This window comes from Cheilinus undulatus, linkage group 13 (genome assembly GCF_018320785.1).
Source record: "Cheilinus undulatus linkage group 13, ASM1832078v1, whole genome shotgun sequence".
Lineage (NCBI taxonomy): Eukaryota > Metazoa > Chordata > Actinopteri > Labriformes > Labridae > Cheilinus > Cheilinus undulatus.
In genome coordinates, this window is record NC_054877.1 from 6656314 (window position 1) to 6676411 (window position 20098).

At 38.6% G+C, this 20098-nt stretch overlaps 2 protein-coding genes across 4 annotated transcripts in view; both read right to left on the minus strand.

Annotated features, from left to right (window-relative positions):
- LOC121519966 (enhancer of polycomb homolog 1-like) overlaps positions 1-14198 on the minus strand; it is a 49224-nt gene extending 35026 nt beyond the window's left edge. Inside the window, exons 1-2 of one of the 2 annotated variants that reach the window (XM_041803099.1) lie at positions 13886-14198; positions 7208-7305 (exon numbers count right to left, since the gene is read on the minus strand). Coding sequence is in view for 1 of the 2 variants with exons in the window: in XM_041803098.1 (XP_041659032.1) it covers positions 4240-4392 (153 nt within the window). In the remaining variant the exon portion in view is untranslated. Of the gene's footprint in view, positions 1-4239; positions 4663-7207; positions 7306-13885 lie in introns of those variants that run through there. The other variant, XM_041803098.1, reaches the window with a different exon arrangement.
- Positions 14199-16141: 1943 nt separating this feature from the next.
- LOC121519751 (integrin beta-1-like) overlaps positions 16142-20098 on the minus strand; it is a 40048-nt gene continuing 36091 nt past the window's right edge. Inside the window, exon 17 of one of the 2 annotated variants that reach the window (XM_041802621.1) lies at positions 16142-19457. Coding sequence is in view for 1 of the 2 variants with exons in the window: in XM_041802622.1 (XP_041658556.1) it covers positions 19392-19457 (66 nt within the window). In the remaining variant the exon portion in view is untranslated. The remainder of the gene's footprint in view (positions 19458-20098) is intronic. The other variant, XM_041802622.1, reaches the window with a different exon arrangement.

Here is a 20098-nt window from a genome sequence, read left to right on the forward strand (position 1 = left end):
ATGCTCTACACATAATGCAACATTCTGCGATTTTTTTCTAGAGTGGTTTGCAGAAACTCCCTATTTTTGTATATATTTCTCTTATTAGGAATGAGAATGACAAAAAAAACAACATTGCAACACTTCTTATCATATTTGCAATGGGTAAAATTAATTGCAATAAGATTTTTTTCCCCAAAATAATTCAGCACTATCTACAACTGTGTTTTAAGTGTTACTCTATTGAACTGCATTATCACAAGGGATGCATCGGCTATTTATCAGTAACAGCTGATATCAGCCCTGCTGATGAACAATGGCCATCTGCAAAATAATGTGGCATGAACAAATATCAAAAGCCACAGTTCATTTAATGCTGGCATGCAGCTGAAAAAGGTATTTTTTAACTTGGCAGATAGACTCAACAATCAAACAAACTGATTTGTTTTCATGGGGAAAATGTTGGCATACTAGAGCAGCGTTCCCCATAGAGGGACACTGTATTTGGCCATCCTACCCTGCCTTACTATGCAGATTCATTGTTTTGCTCTCTGCTGTTCTGACAGCATTTATCAGCAGTATGTTGTATAAATACACTCTAATAACATAACTTTCCAAGTAAAATGTTTCACTGAAAAGTCCATAATTACTGCAGTTAAGCTAAGTGTATTAAGACACACCATTAGTAGAGTTATTCTTGAAGAGGAAGCATATCACAACCTTTGAATTTCGAGTATGGAATAATAACTGTTAAGGATGCACAGATGCATTTGTTTAACAAATGGGTCGGTACATATCTAATACAGGCAGCCAGGAGCGGCAGAAAATTGTTGAAATGACAGCTTCATTTGAAATACTGCACTTCAATCACAGCATTTACAGGAGGGACATGTTAGTGGATGTCTCTCAGCTGCACATGGGGATAATGAGTTTTTGAGAGGAAACAATGCTCTGCAAATATGCCTCAGAGGTTGTAAGTATACCTGGGTGGCCCACCCAAAAATTCTTTGTATGGGAAACAAAGTCTAATACCAACAGAAGGATACAAAAACAATTAAAACAACTGGTTTTGTCACTCATCAACTGTTTTTCCAAATGTTGGCATGAGCCCCAATTTTCACAATCTGTACATCACTAACACTAAGGCAAAACTACAAGGCTCATCACTTTTAAAAGCTGGTTGGTATAAAGCATCAAACATCCATTTCTCCACATCAGAAAAGGGCAAGATGCCATACACTTAGAGGGTGAAAACTGAAATCAAAATGGCAGAGAATTCCAAATTTGACTGGAGACATTTTGGACAGTGAATGTGGAATGCTGCACAATTCTAAGCCATGCTTGCATGTTGCCGGGACATGCTGTAAGGCATAAAATATTGTTTAAGTTCATACAGAAGAGGTCTTATTGCACTCCCTTTTCAAAGTATGTCCTATTTCCAATTGGCTCAGCACAAAAATGAGATGAAGTCAAATGAAGGCTTCTCAGTACCCCTGCACTGCCACCTCTATGCAAATACATAGAAATGCCAGTTTTGCCTCTGTTGGTCTCAATCACTAACACGTTTGCTCTAATAATAAAATGAAATTCTTCAGGAATGGTGATGTGCACAGGACTTCATTCATGCCTGAAAAAGTCCCAAATCCACCGGTCATTCACTCTCAGGTGTTGTTCCAACCACAGCTTTCTGAGCCGGCCAAAATGCTGTGGCACTGGATCAAGAACCTGCCTGGAGGCTGGTGTTAATTTCCCACGCTGCCCACATAGATGTCAACACAGGACTGTCAACAATGGAAAAAAGCTGGGGGGGAACTAGCTGACAAAAGCAACTTTCAACTTCACAGCATGTAAGCCGCACAGACTTTGGACAGGTGAAATGTTCCACATTCCCACCAAGCAAGGTCACACAGCGAGAAACTGGGGGCCTGCCAGAACGTCTGCGTTTGTGTGTTTTTGTGTGAGAAAAAGAGTACAAGAAGTGTGTCTGGCAAAGAGGCAAGCACAACAGATGCATGTGGGTTCCCACCAGGGCCGCAGACGCTGACCTCACTTTCACCCAAACGTAAACACAAGACGAACTGTCTGGCCCAAAACAAACAAACTGCACGTGCTCAGGAGTTTTCAGCGACGACTGCACTTTTGGTGAATGAAACCCTGCCGCGATACACACATAAACACACACCGACCTGTAAATTACAATACCATATGCTGGGCTGGAAATGCTTTATGAAAGGAGACGACAACAACAAACAAGGAGTGCGAAGGCAACACACAGAGAGGCCTCAGCCTACAAGTAGCTTTGTGGTGTTAAGTGCAACAGCTCGATGTTAAAAGCCCTTGATTGGAGGGCTGGGACACCACACAAACCACTGAACATCGAGTAGGTCGATGCGGCTGAAGCAGCAGCGAGCTTAGTGGGTCAAGTGTATCTCCAGAAATGCAAAAACTTCATGAAGAATACGGTGATGGCTGCAATTCCCAGTCTAGATGCAGAAAATACACTCACAGTACAGTTAGACAATAGAACTACACCTACATGGAATGGTCTATAAAGAGCGTGGGTTACAATACCTGAACCCACCAACAATGACTCAAAGTGTATTTTTCACCCAGCACGCAAGGTAGAGATTCAAAAACAGATGCTCCAAATCCTGAGTGGTTGGCATGCAGCAGACCTTGGCCTACCTCTTATGATAATATGATTCTTACATAACCCAAGCACTCCAGCTGAGCAGAGCACAGACTTTGAAGTGACAGCAACCCCCTCCATCCACCTCCTCCTTCTCCTCCGCTTCCTCCTGCTGCCCTGATCTCCTCCTGAGCGCCACGTGCCGCTGGTCTGCCAGCCCGCTGTGCCATCTGACACACTGAACCCCTGACACCAAGCGTTCATGGGAGCCGGGAGGCAGACTGGCTGCAACATTACTTACAGTTCATAATAAAATCAAGACGGTAGATACTTTCCTCAATATATAAACATCAGATAAGAGTGCTGGGTCAGCTGCAAAACAATAAGCACATCTTGTTATGAGGGCCAAGAACATCATCTGTTTCTAATGAATGACGTGAAAAGAGTGCAGACAAATAGGTGGAACTCCCATGGGGGTGATTTGGTTTATAAACAACCCCCATATCCTGCTGATAACTACAGAAACATCCTAGGTGGGAGGCAGCAAAAGCCTGACTTTGTTTATCCACATCCATGCGGTATCCTTGCACCCCCCTCAAACAATAATAATTACATTAGGCATTTAAATACATAAAAGGTCTCATTTACTTCACAAAAAAGGCTGATAGGGCTTTTATAGTTCACAAATAGCACTGAATTCTAGTGTCTTAGCAGTTCCTTATCTGTGAAATCAAAATGACAACCCTGAGAAACCAGTCAGAAATTAATTAAAGTGGCAACAATGTCCTGAAAAAGCACCATGTCCTCATTGTGAGGTCAGTACATGAGGAGAAATCGCTATAGGTTAGGCTGGAGGATGTTATAATATAGCTTTCATATTAGCTACACAATAGCCTTCAGCATTAATGACAAAACTATAGAAGTTCGGCACATAGCTTGCTGACAACAGCTGCATTTGCATAACAAACAGTCATAAATAATGACTTCCAATCTCTATGCAACGAGAATTAAAAGGTTACATTATATTTAGACAATTTCATGGCATGACAGCGTGCTAACATGCTAACTGATGCTAAACTGAGGCAAAACACGCCGAAATAATGAAACAGCTACAATTAAATAAACCAAAAACAGGCAATAACAAACACTCTATAGGTTTAACAATGACATAGGCTGTGTTTTTCTCTAAATGCATGGCAGCAGTGTTGACATTTCTGTCTGCTACTAGCACTGATGCCACATATAATCTGATATCACTAGCTCCCCCTTGCCCTGGTCCTTTGCAATTACGCCAACACAAGGCCTCATCCTGACAGACAAGACAAAATGTCGGAATTGCTGAAGTCACATGATTCCTTTGTACTCTGAAAACCACCTCACGTAAAAATAAGCCGGCAAAACCCGGTATTTTTATCACATATGGACACAACGTAACCCCGCGATACCCAAACACCCCGGCAGGTCCAACAAAGCGGCCGTTAACAAGAGAAATCCGTCGTGTTTCTCCTGAGAAAATTGGCGGCCATTTTGTGAAAGCTTGCGCAGAAAAAAAGAGGGACGGCTGTGATGATTCAAAAATAAAAAATAAACTCAAGCACATAATTTCACATTTTAACACGATAAAAGCATACCGATTCCTCTTCTTTCTCCATCCCCGTAGGCATCTGCGGCACAGCCCGGTTAATGGATGCATATTCGTGTAGATCGGGTAAATCCTCACAACGGAAGACGGGTAGTGGCTTGGAAGCGTCCAGCGCCCGTGCCCGAAACGACAATTTACTCATTTTTCACAAGTCGAGATGCAATATAAATCTATCGGATCTCCTAATATTCACAACGGTACCGAGTGGAGCTTTCATGGATGTTTCTGTGCGGTTATCTCTATTCTAACGTTCGAATGGTTGTAGCTTGTATTTAGGGCGTCGCCAGCGGAGCCGGGGGAAGGCCCGGATCTTGGTCGCTCTCTCTCGGACTGTTTTTTTCCGACGCTCCGCTCCCTACCGTTGGTTCAGTGCGCCATGGACAACATGGCGGACATTTAAAACTCTTTTGCTCTGTTTCGCTCGGAGCGGTCCAACCCCCAGTTCGCGGACCGACCATTCCCACACGATCCCGAGCGCTTGCGCGTTGCGGGGGTGGGGGGAAGGGGGCATTTCTTGCAAACTAACTCCTCTCCACACACATAAATTATTGAAATAAACATTAGACATGGACGAAATATATGTTGCCAATAAAGAGCTAACTAATTGATTTTATTATGACAAAATATGGAAGAATAGCACTAAAGAAAAACATATAAACAGAAAAAATAACTTTTTAGAATATTTTAAAATAAAAAATCCATGTTAGCAAAAAATAAAATAAATAAAACCGTATTTTATTTTTTATCCATTCTTTTCAAGTTTATATTAACAAAGCAAAACAGTGCAATATTTGCTTAAAGACTTGAAGAAAGAAACTTTGAATTGATTGTGTCTAGAATTATATATGCATCAGGGTAATAGCTAAACTAAAATTAACTAAAATTTAAAAAATCATTAAGTTAGATTGAATTAAAACAAAAGAGAGACTTTAATTATGTGTTCACAAAACAGACTAAAAATAATCAATATTAGAGACAAAATGTCCTTAGTTTTAGTCTTTGACAGCAAAATACTGACTTGCATGTACATCCAAGCCTGAGGAGAGTGAAATAATCTGATTTGATTGAAGAAGATTTCACACAATGGTTAATTTAGATCTTATAATTATTTACACATCAAAGTAATAAAAAATAAGGTATGAAGAGATGTCTATTATAATGTATTTTCTAAACAAACATTTTCTTTTCTGGCTCTTTTGGGTCTCTTACCCCTGATAAGTATATATTTTACTGAAAAACTAAAACTAATAAAACTATACCTAAACTAATAATAAAAGACTAAACCAAAACAAAGTTTTTACAGAAATAAAAGCTAAACAAACAAAACAACAATAAAAAGTAATAAATACTAAACTAAAATTAAAAATAAGAAGCAAAAATGAAGTAAAACTAATAAAATTATATTTCGATCATTTAAGTGAAACTAAAACAAAAATGCGGTGTTGATAGGAAACAAAATCTTAAACTGTATTGTGTGATCTAAAACCTGACTAAAATATAACTTATGACAATTTTAGTCTTTGACAGCAAAATACTGACTTACATTTGTGTTCAAGCCTGAGGAGAGTGAAATGGTGTGATTTGACTGAAGACTTCACACAACGGTTATTTAAGGTGTTAAATTACATTAATCATCAAATTTGAATAAATGCAATGAGATATGAATCTGAACATATTTTTTAAATTATATATTGTTTTCTTTCCTGGCCTTTTGGGTTTCTTACCCCATATCATTGAAAAAGTTCAAATCAGACCAACACTAAAACCAGAACTAAAATGAAGCCTTTTACAAAATCAAAGCTACAATTTCTACACCACAGAAGATGCAATATCCCACTTAAATGAGTGTCAAAATACCAGTGTATCTTTTATTTATTTATTTTTTTTTCAGATTTTTTGCTCTGTACATGTTGCATGGTGTAATTTTTGGTAGAATAGTTTGTAAAAAAAACCCTCATACCTCTTATTTTTGTATATCTCATTAGTATGACTAAGATATATAATCATCTTCACCTTCAATACAACAGTTCAACTGCTTTTGCAATGAGTCACAGTAATCGCAAGAGTTTATTTTTTCAGAATCATTCAGCCCTAGTTTAATCTACGAAATATTGTGCATGTTACAATACAGAATGATTTAGTGATTGTTTGTTGAAAAATACATAAGATGAGGAACTTAAAAAATAATTGCACAACTAATTGCAATTGCAGTATCAGGGAGAAAACAAAATTATATATATATATCTTTTAAGTTCTTAATTTACTTAATCATTCAACCCTACTATAAACTATGTTCAATTTTATTTTTCCTAACAAGACTGTCAAATGGCTGTTTTTGGTATCAAGAAGCAGATAACCCTCAAGCACAATAGTAAAACTACAAAAGCTCAATATTTAAACCCAAAAATGCAGAAAAATAATCATAACCATTTATACCAAAGCTATTCCAAGCTGTTGACCCAGGTAAAGGTTCTTCTAAAAAAAATTAAGCACCACACTGCATAAACAGACAAGTCACTTTAACTGCAAACCAATGCCTCAAATACCACAGAGGTAGCCGCTCCTGCTAGCTGATCCTCATCTATCACTGCTGAGCCTTTGACAGCACACCTAAAAACTGCTGTTTATTCCAGGTGAAGCACGTCATGGCAACACATTCACCACCTGAACAATGGCTCCCTCTTCTGGTGCCACAGGTGAAAGATCTCACTTTCAGGACACAGATGTGAATGTTTTTAGTACAAAGGCTGTGTTTGCTTCATGTGTGTACCAAAAACACAGCCAAGCATACTGAGACTGATTTAGTTTCAGTAATGTAGTGTTTTCAGAGGGTTTTAGCTTTTGCCATGACCTCTTGGATTTTAAAAGCAATGAGTCCATGCTTGGTATGCTGATCAACAGAGTGCAAATTAAAGTCAAGGTCAGAGTAATCTTTAACAATCATTGAAACACCTTACCTGTTGCTGACATTTAGTTTACCCAGGATCCACCCAGGGGAACCAAACTTTTCTTTCCATTATCAAATCCACTGTGGGCATCATGATGACCTGAGAGCCTGCAGAAGAGAGCCAAGGTGGACATTTAGTTAACACCCAAGATAAGAGAAGTAAGAAGCTTTAGCCACCAGCCAAAATGAAACTAAAATGGTTTGCAAGTCAGGCTTTTCAACTGTTAAATCCATGGTTTGCTGGGTGGGGCAAAGACACTTGTCTAGCACCTGAGCGTCTGATTGGGGTAAATGGGGTTACCATTCAAGTAAAGTTCTTGTAAGGTTTGTTCGGTTTTATTGAAACTACGTCTATGTCAATATTGGCCACAGATTTTCTCTTTTACCTCTGTAATTCATCTAAGAACCATAAGACTGAGCAAAAAGTCCCTGGCAGGGTTGTCATGAAACCAGATTAGCAGTGCAAGGTACCCAAAAAAGGGTGATTTCTTGTTTTGAATTACAAAAAATTGCAAGCAAAATCCTGCAAAATTTCTAAATGTGCAAAAATTCATAGGCAATTTTGAAGATCCACAGTATGTTAACAGGTAAACTGGTATTGAAACACATTCAATTTTGATAACCTCAGCCCATTACCAGTTTGAATCCGGACATTGTGGTTATTTATTTCCCATTTTAATCTGCACCAGTGTTTTACCCTATTTGGATATATTTTGACAAAAAAAGTCAGACATGTGATCAGTTTATTATTGTTAAACTTTCAGGATGTTGGTATTAGCTTCTATGACCCTATTTTTCACCTAGAATCCCAAACAGGTAAACTACAGGGGGTTGATGGTGAAAACTAATGGCATTTCCATTAAGTTTCTTTGGTGAAGACTGGAAATGCGGCTAATACGTAATCCTATTTCATTCTCACACTGAACTTAATGATTAATCATTGTTACCATTACACTAGCTATAGTTTAGCCTGTTAGCCTTGATGCTTGGACCCTGACATTAACATGGGTGACCACAAGGACAAAAATTGGAGTCCACACTACAACATAGTTTTCGGCCTGATATCCACGTTTAGATTGAAGTCTGCAAAGGCCTGATTATTTGATGGTTCTAGAGATTTTCTTGCTAAATCGTCCTGTGGCGTGAGGCGTGTTAAGAGTGATCTTCTCTTTTCTGATCTGCCCAGAAGATGCCAATCAGGAAGCAAACTGAGTGGAGGAAGCACAACAAACTCAGCCATGGAGATAAAAGTAAACAGGAAGCATTACGTCAGATGGACGGTATATGATAGACCAACTTGATTTGAGGCAAGCATACCCGGATCAAGGTGATAAGAAAGTGGACCGCAATCACGTTTAGCTAAACTCTTTTATACCGATAAAAAAATTTAAAATCCAAACATCTGTATTGATAAAGTTGCATGCCAAAACCATTATTTTCTTTTCTTAAAGTAACATTTGAAGACAACCACGATTCTGTAATTTTGTCTGATGGTCAGTTTCTCTGCTGGGAAAATGAGTATTGCTCGCTCTGGGTGGGGAGTGAGTCTTTGCCCCAAGTGAAGGAGTTCAAGTTTCCCAAAGTCTTGTTCACAAATGAGGGTAGAGTGGACCATGAGATTGACAGGCAGGTTGGTGCGGCATCAGCAGTGTAGCAGACATTGTACAGGACTGTTGTGGTGAAGACCGAGCTGAACTGGAAGGCAGGGCTTTTGATTTACCGGTCGATCTATGTTCCACCCCTAACCTATGGCCATGAGCTTTTGGTAATGACCAAAAGAATGAGATGGCAGATGAAAGCGGTCGAAATGAGATTCCTCAGGAGGGTTTCCGGGTTTAGCCTTAGAGATAGGGTGAAGGGCTTGGTCATCTGCAGGGATCTTGAAGTAGAGCCACTGCTTCTTCACAACAGAAGGAGTCACTTGAGGTGGTTTGGGCATCTGATCAGGATGCCTCCTGGTTGCCTACCTGTGCAAGTCTTTCAGGCATATCCTGTTATGTAATGTTATTTTAAACCTCCAACCTTATGTCTGTAATTGTTTTATGTAAGTGTGACCTTTATTGTCATTTCATCATCACCAGTCTGATGATTTTAATGCCCTCTTGTCAGTCTCACCTTTGTTTCTATTGTTTTGTATTCTCTGAATTTCTTCTGTAATTGACTCGACATCATTGTAAATGAGGGAGCTCCTCAATGATTTCTTGAGTACAAATAAAAGTTGACTGATTGACATCCAACTGGGAGGGGACCCCAGGGCAGACCCAGAACTCACTGGAATGGTTATATACCCCAAAACTGGGCTGGGATTGCCTCAGAATACCTCAGGAGGGACTGGAAAACATTGCTGGGGAGAGAAATGTCAGGTTGACTTACTTTGTCTGCTGCATTTTGGTTAAAATAAGGGATGTTCTTATCTAAAGTCAAGTAAATACATTCTGTATACCAACTTCACATCGCACTGGTAAATAAGCTTTACACTGTTACAATGAAAGTTGGTTTACAGAGGGTGGCTAATATTAGCAGTGCTAGCACTGCCGGCTTGTATCCTCTTTGCAGGTTAACGTTGAAATTCCTGTGCTGAATATCATCACTGTGCTTTGGTTATATTAGAGTAAAACCTGACCCAGCCTTTTGGACAACTTTATCCCTGCTTTCTACATCAAAAAAGTGCTAAACTGCACTGGTCCCAGTGGATGGTATTGGTGCTATCAGTTAGTGGTTGTTACTGAGTAAAGAGTGTTGTGGCAGTAGTCACTTAGCATGACTTCAGTGTCTACTTGTGGTGGGCAGCTGTGTTACAGTTTAGATAGAGGGTGTGGCTGGGATTGTGGGCTTGAAATGATTTAAATCTCATAACAAGTTTAACCAGACTCAGAATTCTACTGCCGTCTACAAAAGGACCCAACTTTGGCCGCTTAGCAGGCTGATCAAGAGCATCGTTTGTGTCAACTGATTAACAATGCTGAGACGCTCCATCCTTATTGGCTGGCAATTCAATTAGCTTCTGTAATGACTCTACACTGTGCACAAAGTGCCTAATCCAGGCCTAGTCCAGATATACATGGGTATTTTGAAAACAGAGGTTTTCCTCCTTTGTTTTTAAAAAGAATCCAGTCTACATACTCTATGTTCTCAAAAATATGTTTGTCCACAAGAAAACACAAAAACACACTGCTATATGTGGTTAAAGATCTCGCCATGTCAACGGCAGCCTGTCCTTTCTTGTGCGGGCAGAACAAACCTATATCAGCTAAAGTCTTTTTCTTTGTTTATCCTCATTCATTAAAATTTGCAAAAGTGCATTTTAAGGACTGAAGTTTTAGGTCTAAAAAACATTTATACATCAGTATCGGCAAAAATAAATTTGTAAATATTGGCATATTGGATTGGATGCAAGCAAAAGTTCCATACTGTGCATCTCTAATGTCTGTGATTGAGCGTCTGCCTCAAGTGTCATGCTGGTGTATCTGTGATGGCAGCAGTGGTGCCTGAAGTCAGCATGTTTTGACATGTAGGAGACATAGACTGCATGCACAGTGGTCAGTTCTCGGAATACTGATCACAATACCAGACTTTTGTTGTAGAGTAGTCATGGAAACAAGAAAATTGGTGGATTTGGGAAAATAATCTGTGATTTGGATCTCCAATTTAGAATTATGATTAAATATGTGATTACCTTTTAAGTTCCTTATTTTTAACAAACACAAGCAATAAATCTTTCTACATTATGAACAACACAGATTTTATTGACGCTTGTATTTTTTTCGTTCTCATTTGAACTTATAAAAAACACAAAAACAAGGAAAGTTGGATTTTTTTGTAAACTATTATAAAAACACATTTGAACGTGAGCATGATGTGCTCAGAATAACATCTCTGAAACAAAAAAGGTATTAAACCCAAATTTTGACTCACATTTATGGTTGAAGAAATATTGAATGTTCTGTAATTTAAATATTGCAGTGCACCATATTGCAATTAATCTAGAATTTAGATGAATTGCAGGTCCTGTAATGTGTTAGTCACCTTTGTAGCAATAATAAATGAGTGATATAATTTGCATGGTGTTGATATACTGGCAGATCTGAAAATTTCTGCAGATATTTACAGCCCATATATCGGCTGTAAATATTGGCCTATACCAACCGCAAATATAGCCTTATATCAACTGCACATGGGCATATCAGCTGTAAATATTGGCCTGTATTGGTTGTAAATATTGGCTTGTATCAATTACGAATATTGGCATGTATTGGCTGTAAAATACCTGATATAACGGCTGTAAATACCGGCCTATATTGGCTGTAACCACTGGCCTGTATTGGCTGTAATACCTGCCTATAAAGACTGCATGTATCAGCTTATATTGGCTGTAAATATTGGCCTGTATTGGCTGTAAATATCAGCCTGTATTAGATGTAAATATGGGCCTGTATTGGCTGTAAATACTGGCCTATATCAGGTGTAAAGATAGGCCTATATCAGCTGTAAATATAGTCCTATGTTGGCTTGAATATTGGCCTGTATTGGCTGTAAACATTGGCATTTAGTGGCTGTAAATATAAGTCTGAATTGGCTGTAAATATTGGCTTTTATTGGTTACAAATATTGACCTGTATCTGCCTATACTGCTTGTAAATATCGGCCTGTATGGGCTGTAAACATTAACCTATACTGTCTGTAAACATTAGCATGTATCAACGGGAAATATCGGCTTATATCTGCTGTAAACACTGGCTCTTTGTCAAGAGCAATTATAGGCCTATATAAGCTGTAAATATTGCCCTGTATTGGTTTGAATACTGGTCTGTGTTGGCTGTAAACATCAGCCTATACTGGCTGTAAATATAAGCCCGTATTAGCAGTAATTACTGGCTTGTATTGGTTGCAAATATTGGCCTGTATCAGCTGTAAACATTGACCTGTATTAGCTGTGTCTGCCTATACTGGCTGTAAATATAAGCCTGTATTGGCTCTAAATATGGGTCTGTGCTGGCAGTGAATATTGGCCTGTGTTGGCCCTAAATACCATACTGTATCACCTGTAAATATTGGCCTATAATGGCTGTAAATATTTTCCTCTGTAGTCTGCAAATATGGCTGATATTGGCTGTAAATATTAGCTTGTATTGACTGTAAATATTGGCCTATATCAGCCTCTAAATATTGGTCTGTATTGGCTTACATCAGCTGTAAATATCAGCCAATATTGACTGTTAATAACGACCTATATCAGCTGTAAATACAGGCATAAATCAGCTGTAAATATCAGCCTGTATTGGTTGCAAATATTTGCAGTATGCACAAATAAATTTGTGGAATTTTAGGCAAGAACCACAAATGTACATCATTTGAAATATTTTCTTTGTTCATCTTAAATCCTTTAAATTCCAAGTGTTTTGATAACTGAAGTTTGTTTCTTTTTCCATCCATAAGTATTCAATTGTGTTTTATGTACTAAAGTTTTAGGTCTGAAATCTATATTCAAACATCAGTATTAATATTTTCTAAAATTAATTTGTAAATATCTGAGATCAAATATCTGATTATATGAGATGTCTACCAAAATCCAATCTCCTTAGTAGTAATATCTTCTCTTTAAAAATATTCTCCCATTTACATTCCAGCAATGTTTTGCTGTATTATATAAAAAATGCAGGCATTTAAGTCTGCAGCCAGGGCCTCAGTGTCTTTTGATTATGCAAAACTGAAGAAGTAGGGCTTTAATACTCTAAGTTAATGATTTCCAGCTTGGCATATGCACTTCAAAATTCTTAGTAATGCAGTAGTATACTAATAGGCCTTCTCAACCTAACAAACAGCACTCTCATACCTCACATAGTTTGTCCTGGCCTACAAAAGTCCCATGAGGGTGGGGTTTGTCCCAAAATGCCCACAGAGTTTACACAATCTCAGGAAAGCACTGGAGACCCAATTTAAAGCGCTTCATGGTCTGCATTTTACCTGGTGAACCAGGTGTAGTAAAACCTGCTCTTCTGCTATTCTGAACAGGCTTTTATGAGGAATTATTAACTCATGATAGTACTTCAACCACTGCAAGTCAGCATGAGGCAGCTCTGCCTCTGGCTGTGGAATAATCTTCAAAGATTCCTCAGGATAAATCTGTCATTGAAGCCATTTTTGTCTCCATGTAGGAAGAGGCTGAGTGGCAGATAATGCAGGGAATATGATGAAGGATCCAGATCCATGCAGGCCAGGGCCAAGCAGTTCCCTTACAGACCACAGAAACAGCTTGGCACTGTTTAGCCACACACCCTAAGCCTTATGATCCAACAATGTTACATTTCCAACCAGGATGATGCAAAACTCAAATGTGAGATCATTGCAAAATGAAGCCCTTTAAGACTCAGCTGATGTTTCCTCTCCTTGTGGTCAGGATCTGGTTTCCGACGTTGTGATTCTACCTTTCCTACAACTACCTCTGAACTAGATTTTTGTTATCAAATTGATCCCTTTTGGCTTAATCGATCGATATCATAGCCTCTTTGCGTTCAGAGCTGACAAAGTGATAAGAAACTTGTGTCTTTTAGTGCTGAATTGCATCCAGCTGACCAGCCAGGAATTTGATTGCGTGTATGAAATCATCTGATGCCAGAAAACACTGTTCACGGTGGGCCTTTTTGGCCACCGTCGATTCAAGTTGATAACACTACAGAAAAATACTCACCTTGTCGATTATTCAGGAAACGTCCGGGGGGTGAACACAGATGGGGAACATTTCTGCAAGTCAGAAGTTATAAAAAACGCCAGGGAAGACGACGCAGCTAGCCAGAGAGACATCCAACTAACATAAACGTTAGCCTCAGCTAGTTCTTCTAACTGCTTTTTATGGTCAAACCAACACGATGAGCCGTTACACAGGCAGGAAAGGCAGCTGTCCGATTAATATCCACCTCGTCAAAGAGCGTTTTTCGGTCGATGAAAAAGTCAGTGTTTTCCTGTCGATGTAAAGCAGGCTGAAACTAGAGAGGTGGACACCAAAGTGCTACTGTTGGGGGTTAACAACTTTGCTGTAAAACACGGCCTCTGATTGGACGGGCGCAGCCACCAATCACCTGTGGAGAGACTTGGGCTCGCGGCGTCACGCTCCACAGGGATGGAATGAAACGTGATTGGCTGATCATGTCACGACGACGTCTTTAGCCTTTTAGCCGATTTTTATGTGTCATTAAAGTCGTACTAGTACTCCACGTTTGTGTTTATTCAAGACCAGACTTCTATTTAAACCCATTTCTCATCATTTGTATCATATTCGCCTTTCATTCATTGTCCATTTATTCAAAAAGTGGCCGTTTAAAGGACGTACACGCAGAAGATCCGGGGTTTTATTTACTTCTCTCCATACCATGCCTTTGCATTTTACTTTATTTAACCAGGACATCCTTTAACTAGAGTTTTTCTTGGCCAAGACAGCGGCAGTTAACAGAGTTTCAGTCAAACAAAAAGCAGTCATGCATAACAAACATACATGGGACTGTTTTCAAAATACGGAAGCCTATTACTGCCAGAAGGAAAAAAAAGATGAATGTGAAGCTGTGCAATGACAACGAAAAAAAAAAAAAACAAAAAAAAAAAAACAAACGAACAAAGCCTTATCCTCTTTAGACTCTGCATGTGAGGACTTACATTTTGGTTTTCTTACAAGATACCAATAAATTATGTTAATAGAATTTTTGAGACAGTTGTCCAGGGTGTCCATAGAGTTAAAGAAATTTGCTTGAAATCTTGTGTGGATTTACTTTAAAATTTTAAGAAATGTTCATGAAATATTTGGGGATACATTTATTTTCCAGTGTTTACGCTGAAGCTTCAGAGGGAGTTGCTCTAAAATTTTAGGTGGTTTGATGGGAATTTGGGGGAGTTATTTGTAAATATTTGGGAATTGTTTTTGTATTTTTTGGGGGGAACAGCCGTGGTGGGGGTGTTGGGGTGGGGGGGGGGGGGCAGGCATTTTGAATATTTGCTTTAAAATTTGGGCAAATTGATTAAAAATAATTTTTCCAATTAATTATAATAAAACAACTGTAATAAATAAATCAATGAATCACATGTCGATTATTTGAGATAAATTGCAGTACTGGTAGATTTTTTTTAAGATTTATTTTTGGTCTTTTCTTGCCTTTAATGGAGAGATAGGCAGTGTACAAGGCCAGAACAATGGATGAGGGAGTGGGGAATGGCATGTGGTGAAAGAGCCACAGCCTGGACTTAAACCAGGGCCATCCGTGTAGCAAAGGCCATCTACCCCCCTTACTGGTAGATTTAAAGATAATAGTGACAAAACAATCAGAAGGAAATGCTTCTGAATGACATCAAAACTTTCCATTAGCTTTTAAAATTAGAGAGGTTGAGACTTAGGACAGATGTTTTGAAAATCTCTCATGATTTTAAGATAAATTTTGAAAGACCTTCAGAACTTTTAGGGGAAATTTAGTTCATACTTGGCCTTAAATTCTTTGGTCCATCATTAGAATAATAACACCGGACGTCTCTTCATGCCTGGCACCATTTCTTACTGACTGAATGGCCCCTACCAACTGGCAAACACAAAGGCAAAACATGGGTGGTCAAAAACCCATTCATCGATGTGTTGTATCTGCAGAAACAGAGCCTTCTGGAGAGGTGCTGTGCTTTTGTTCATCTCAGTCAAAATTAAATCAAATTAGCCTGCCTTTGTCTGGGACAGGTTTAATGTATCCACATTTTAAGATAAAAGTCCGTTATGAGAGGAAAAAAGATGAATTTGTGAGATAATAACAACTAAAGTTTTCGAGTAAATGTTTAGAAAAAACATGTTCATTTACTACAGCCAATGAAATGCCCCTCTCTGTTAGCACGTTTCCACCAGTAGACAGTGTAATCAAGAGGAAATGTATAAAAGCTACCCAGAGAGGATATGAGCAAAAAAGTCATGGGTTAAAAATAGAAATCACAAGATAGAAACACATTTAGGCAGGCTTATTGTTTCCAATGGCTTCATTTGTCCATATAAAGAAGTCATGAATCATAAAAAAACCCTGATTTATGATTTTTTCACATCCTTATTTAAAACCCATACACGTCATTCCCTGTAAAAAGCTGGTAAGCCACGGAGACAAAGAAGTGAGTACAGTAAAACATCCAAAAACAGTTACTGCACAACACTTTTCTAGCATTACTGGGGTAAATCAATTCAAGGTTTATTCAATAAATAATTTCAGAAATACAGAATTGCTAATGTGAATGTATTGAAATAAAAAGGCACTTAAAACAATGGTGACAAATGTAACCTTTTTCTTTACAAAACCCCCAAATTCAAGAGATCTAGGAATTGTCCCCTCACCAATGATGTTTAAATTGCATTAAGACCATTCCTACTTCTTTTCTCATTAAAAACATTTGATCGAAGCACCACAAGAGATATGGGTGGAATTACTGACATGTCATAAAGTTGGACCCTTCCCCAGTTCATATCCAACAAATAAAACAAGGCATTTCAATAAAAGCTAATTCAGTTAGCAGGTAAGGCAGGTTTGCGTATTTTTGGCATTGCAGTGAAGAATTAAGGACCTGAGTTGGCTTTAAATTAAGCGAGTAAACCCTGGAGCCAGACAGTAATACTACTGTACACTGATGTCCTTTACGTTAGAAAGGTAGCCCAAGAAAATATCTTTTCTAGACAAAAAGACACATCTCAAGTGATTGTTCAGATGGATTAGAAGTCACTCAGACAAAAACAAAACATAAGTACGCTTTAAATCCTGCTCTGTGAATACAAATATGGCTTAACACAGAAACTAAAACATACTGTACATGTCATTGCTACCACACAACTGGCACTACATTTCAAGAGTTTCAATCCAAAGAAGCACGTGCATAGAGTGAAAACTGCTCAACTAAAATGAATGGAGAAATATTCAGTATGTTTACATTCACAGTTATGTTTAGGGAACTCTAATAGACTACTGTCCTTGTCCTTGTATTCAAGCAGCAGGGGAGAATCCATTTGTTGATGGAGGCATGCTCATCGCCACTATGATAGGTGGTGTTTGATCCCTTTCAGCTAGTAACTATCGTACCTTCTTCTGGTTGGCCATGCCAACAAGGTAGTAAGCAGCTTTCAAGTCGAGCTTTGCATGGACAAACTTCACAGCTTTGTACATGTCTTACATCATCATCACTAACCGGATGTAAACATCAAACATTGCATTTTTGTCTTCCACTTTGGATCCATTAGATATTTCATTCTCTGCCCTGTGAATTTTGTTTCTCAGGAGAAACACAAGTGTGGTGCTTTGTATTAACGAGGCTTTGATGGTTATGAGCTGCATAGTTCTGCGTCCGTGCTGACATGTCAAAGCTGAACATCTAGAACATGTATATGGTTGTTATCAGTGCACAACTAACTCTAACTTTGCCAAAAAAGCTTTGCCTTGTCAGAATATAATCAAGGAAATCTTCCTGTATGACACTCCTGGTACCTTGTCATCGCCTTCTTTCTTTGTTCCTTGCCCATGTTGGCACAAGTGACAAAGACAAATAAGAAAAAGTTTAAACTGTGTGTTGCTTGTGGGTGGTCAGGATATGACAAAAGCCATCTCATGTTGGGATCATGTTCATATACTAATTCTGAAAGTTTAATCCATCATGTTTTTACGAGGCTAGCTTTGTTGCGTTTATTGCATTTGTCAAAATCAACCACATGGGTGATTGATACGTCAGAGGAGAAGCTGTAGCTCCTTTCTCCCTCGCACTGAAACTTCTTTTTAGATATTTTGGTTTACTCACGTCCTGCAAAGTTTGGCCTTTATTTATCATGCTCCATGGTTAATTTTCACTTGGGCATAACCCGTGGCGGGTTGTAGTTGTGATGCAGGACATTTTTAGGCCCCCTATGAAAACTGGGTTATACTAAACTCACAGCCATATAACAAAGAGACTACAGTTACAGTCCCCTTCAACTTGGCACAGCATTGTGATGCACAAGCTTGCACTTACATTATCACCTATATATTAAAGGAATCTGCAAGAATGGAATCTCCCTGTATCTTTTAGGCTGACTACCTTGTGAAGGATAGTGTTCCTGTGTTATAAACAAAGACAATTTGTGTATTTAGTTAATTTAAAAATTGGTCTTTACTAGTTGCATATTGTCATTTAACTTCTGCTACTAAGGATCATTATGAAATTTTCAGCCAAAGAAGAGAAGATTTTGCTTTCACCACTGCCACCAAAGCTTTAGGCTAAGATAACTACATGATAATACATTTTGAGCTATTAATTCCACAGTCCTTTGCACTGTTTTAGGGGAAATGCACAAAATACACTAGTGCACCTCGATTGCTTTTGCCATCCTAAGAGAGGGTGTAATCCATACACAGATAAATAATGGGGTGCACCTTTGCTCACTCATGTCACATGCAGTTAGGACTCACCGTTGTGTCCTACTTTCTGTACAATGCATGCCATCCCTCTAGCTACACAGCAGATACCAATGCGACTTCAGTTTAGCATTTTTGTAGTTTAAGCTTGGACAAATTGCTAGTCATGACTGAAGCATATACATGCAAGAGCAGATCCATCTCCAACCACATTATCTAGTTGTGTTAGTTTGACTTCAAGAAATTCAGCTTAGTATGATTTGAGTTAGACTAAATATTTCTACCTGAATGTAAACATACCAAATGAGACCTTGGCTCATGCAGGAAACAATCTTAAAAACAGACTGATCACTGATGATTCACTCAACATTGCATTCATGATTATTTGGAAAGGAACTCTTCATGTGTTGCCCATAATCGACATCCACTTCTCCCTCACCAAAACACTGATGGCTTGATGTTTTTTAAAGGCACAGCTAGGCTTTTTGCCAGTCCTGTGGCAGAAAAACTACAAATCAGTTCAACACATTCTCTCAAGCTCCACAGAGGCAAAAAACAGAAATACAATACAATAAAACCCCACATTTTTACAGACTGTACACAATTCAGATGATGCATAGAAAATAAAAACAAGTAAGTTAAAAAAAAAAAAAAAAACGGAAATAGTGGCAAAATGCTTTGCTATCATTTTGGTGACTACAACAACACACAAACAAACAGTGAGAGCATTAAAAAACCCGCCCCTCCCTCCTCTGATAACCCCGGCCCGTATTTTTCTCCATACAGTGTTGTCACAAAGAAGGCACAGCTCCATCATTTGCCCTCGTACTTTGGATTGACGACGGTGGTCACGGCACTCTTGTAGATTGGATTCTCACCCTGGGGAAGAGAGAACAGAGAGGGTGAGTTGGGGAGGAACAGAGATCACAACACTCGTCAAGTTTTAACTTTGTTCAACAGTTTGATGCTGAGATCAGCAGTTTAAGTTATGCTGTGTCAAAGTTAGTAGATAAAGCCAGCAACAAGCCTGTGGCATTGCTGTTTTTACTGTTAGCTTTAAGGTAAATGTGTTTTATAGACTTCAGTAAGCCAGTAAATTGGAAGGCAGGAGACACAGATGCTGTTTCTCCTTGTGTTGATGTACAAAGCTGCACCACAGCTGTTCTTATAAATTATTTTGTTGAAAAAGCACACAGAATACAATAAATATTGGGTATTTAAACTCCCCATTGTATTGGTGAAATAGCATTGATTTGTGGTTAAAGTAGCAGCACTGACTGGACTAAATATGATTAATTTTAAACTTAAGTTTTGATCTGAGAGAATTTCACTGAAGTAGAGAGATGATAACTCTGTTTATACGCAAGTTTCCAGTCAGAAGTCTTTTCAGTAAGTAGAGGTTATCAAATTACTAATCTCAGAGGCAGGTAATACCCCATAGTTTGCTGTTTATGGTGATTAAGACAGTATGGCCCAGTCTTTTCAGCTGCGACAGTTCCCATAATCACATAAGAAGAACC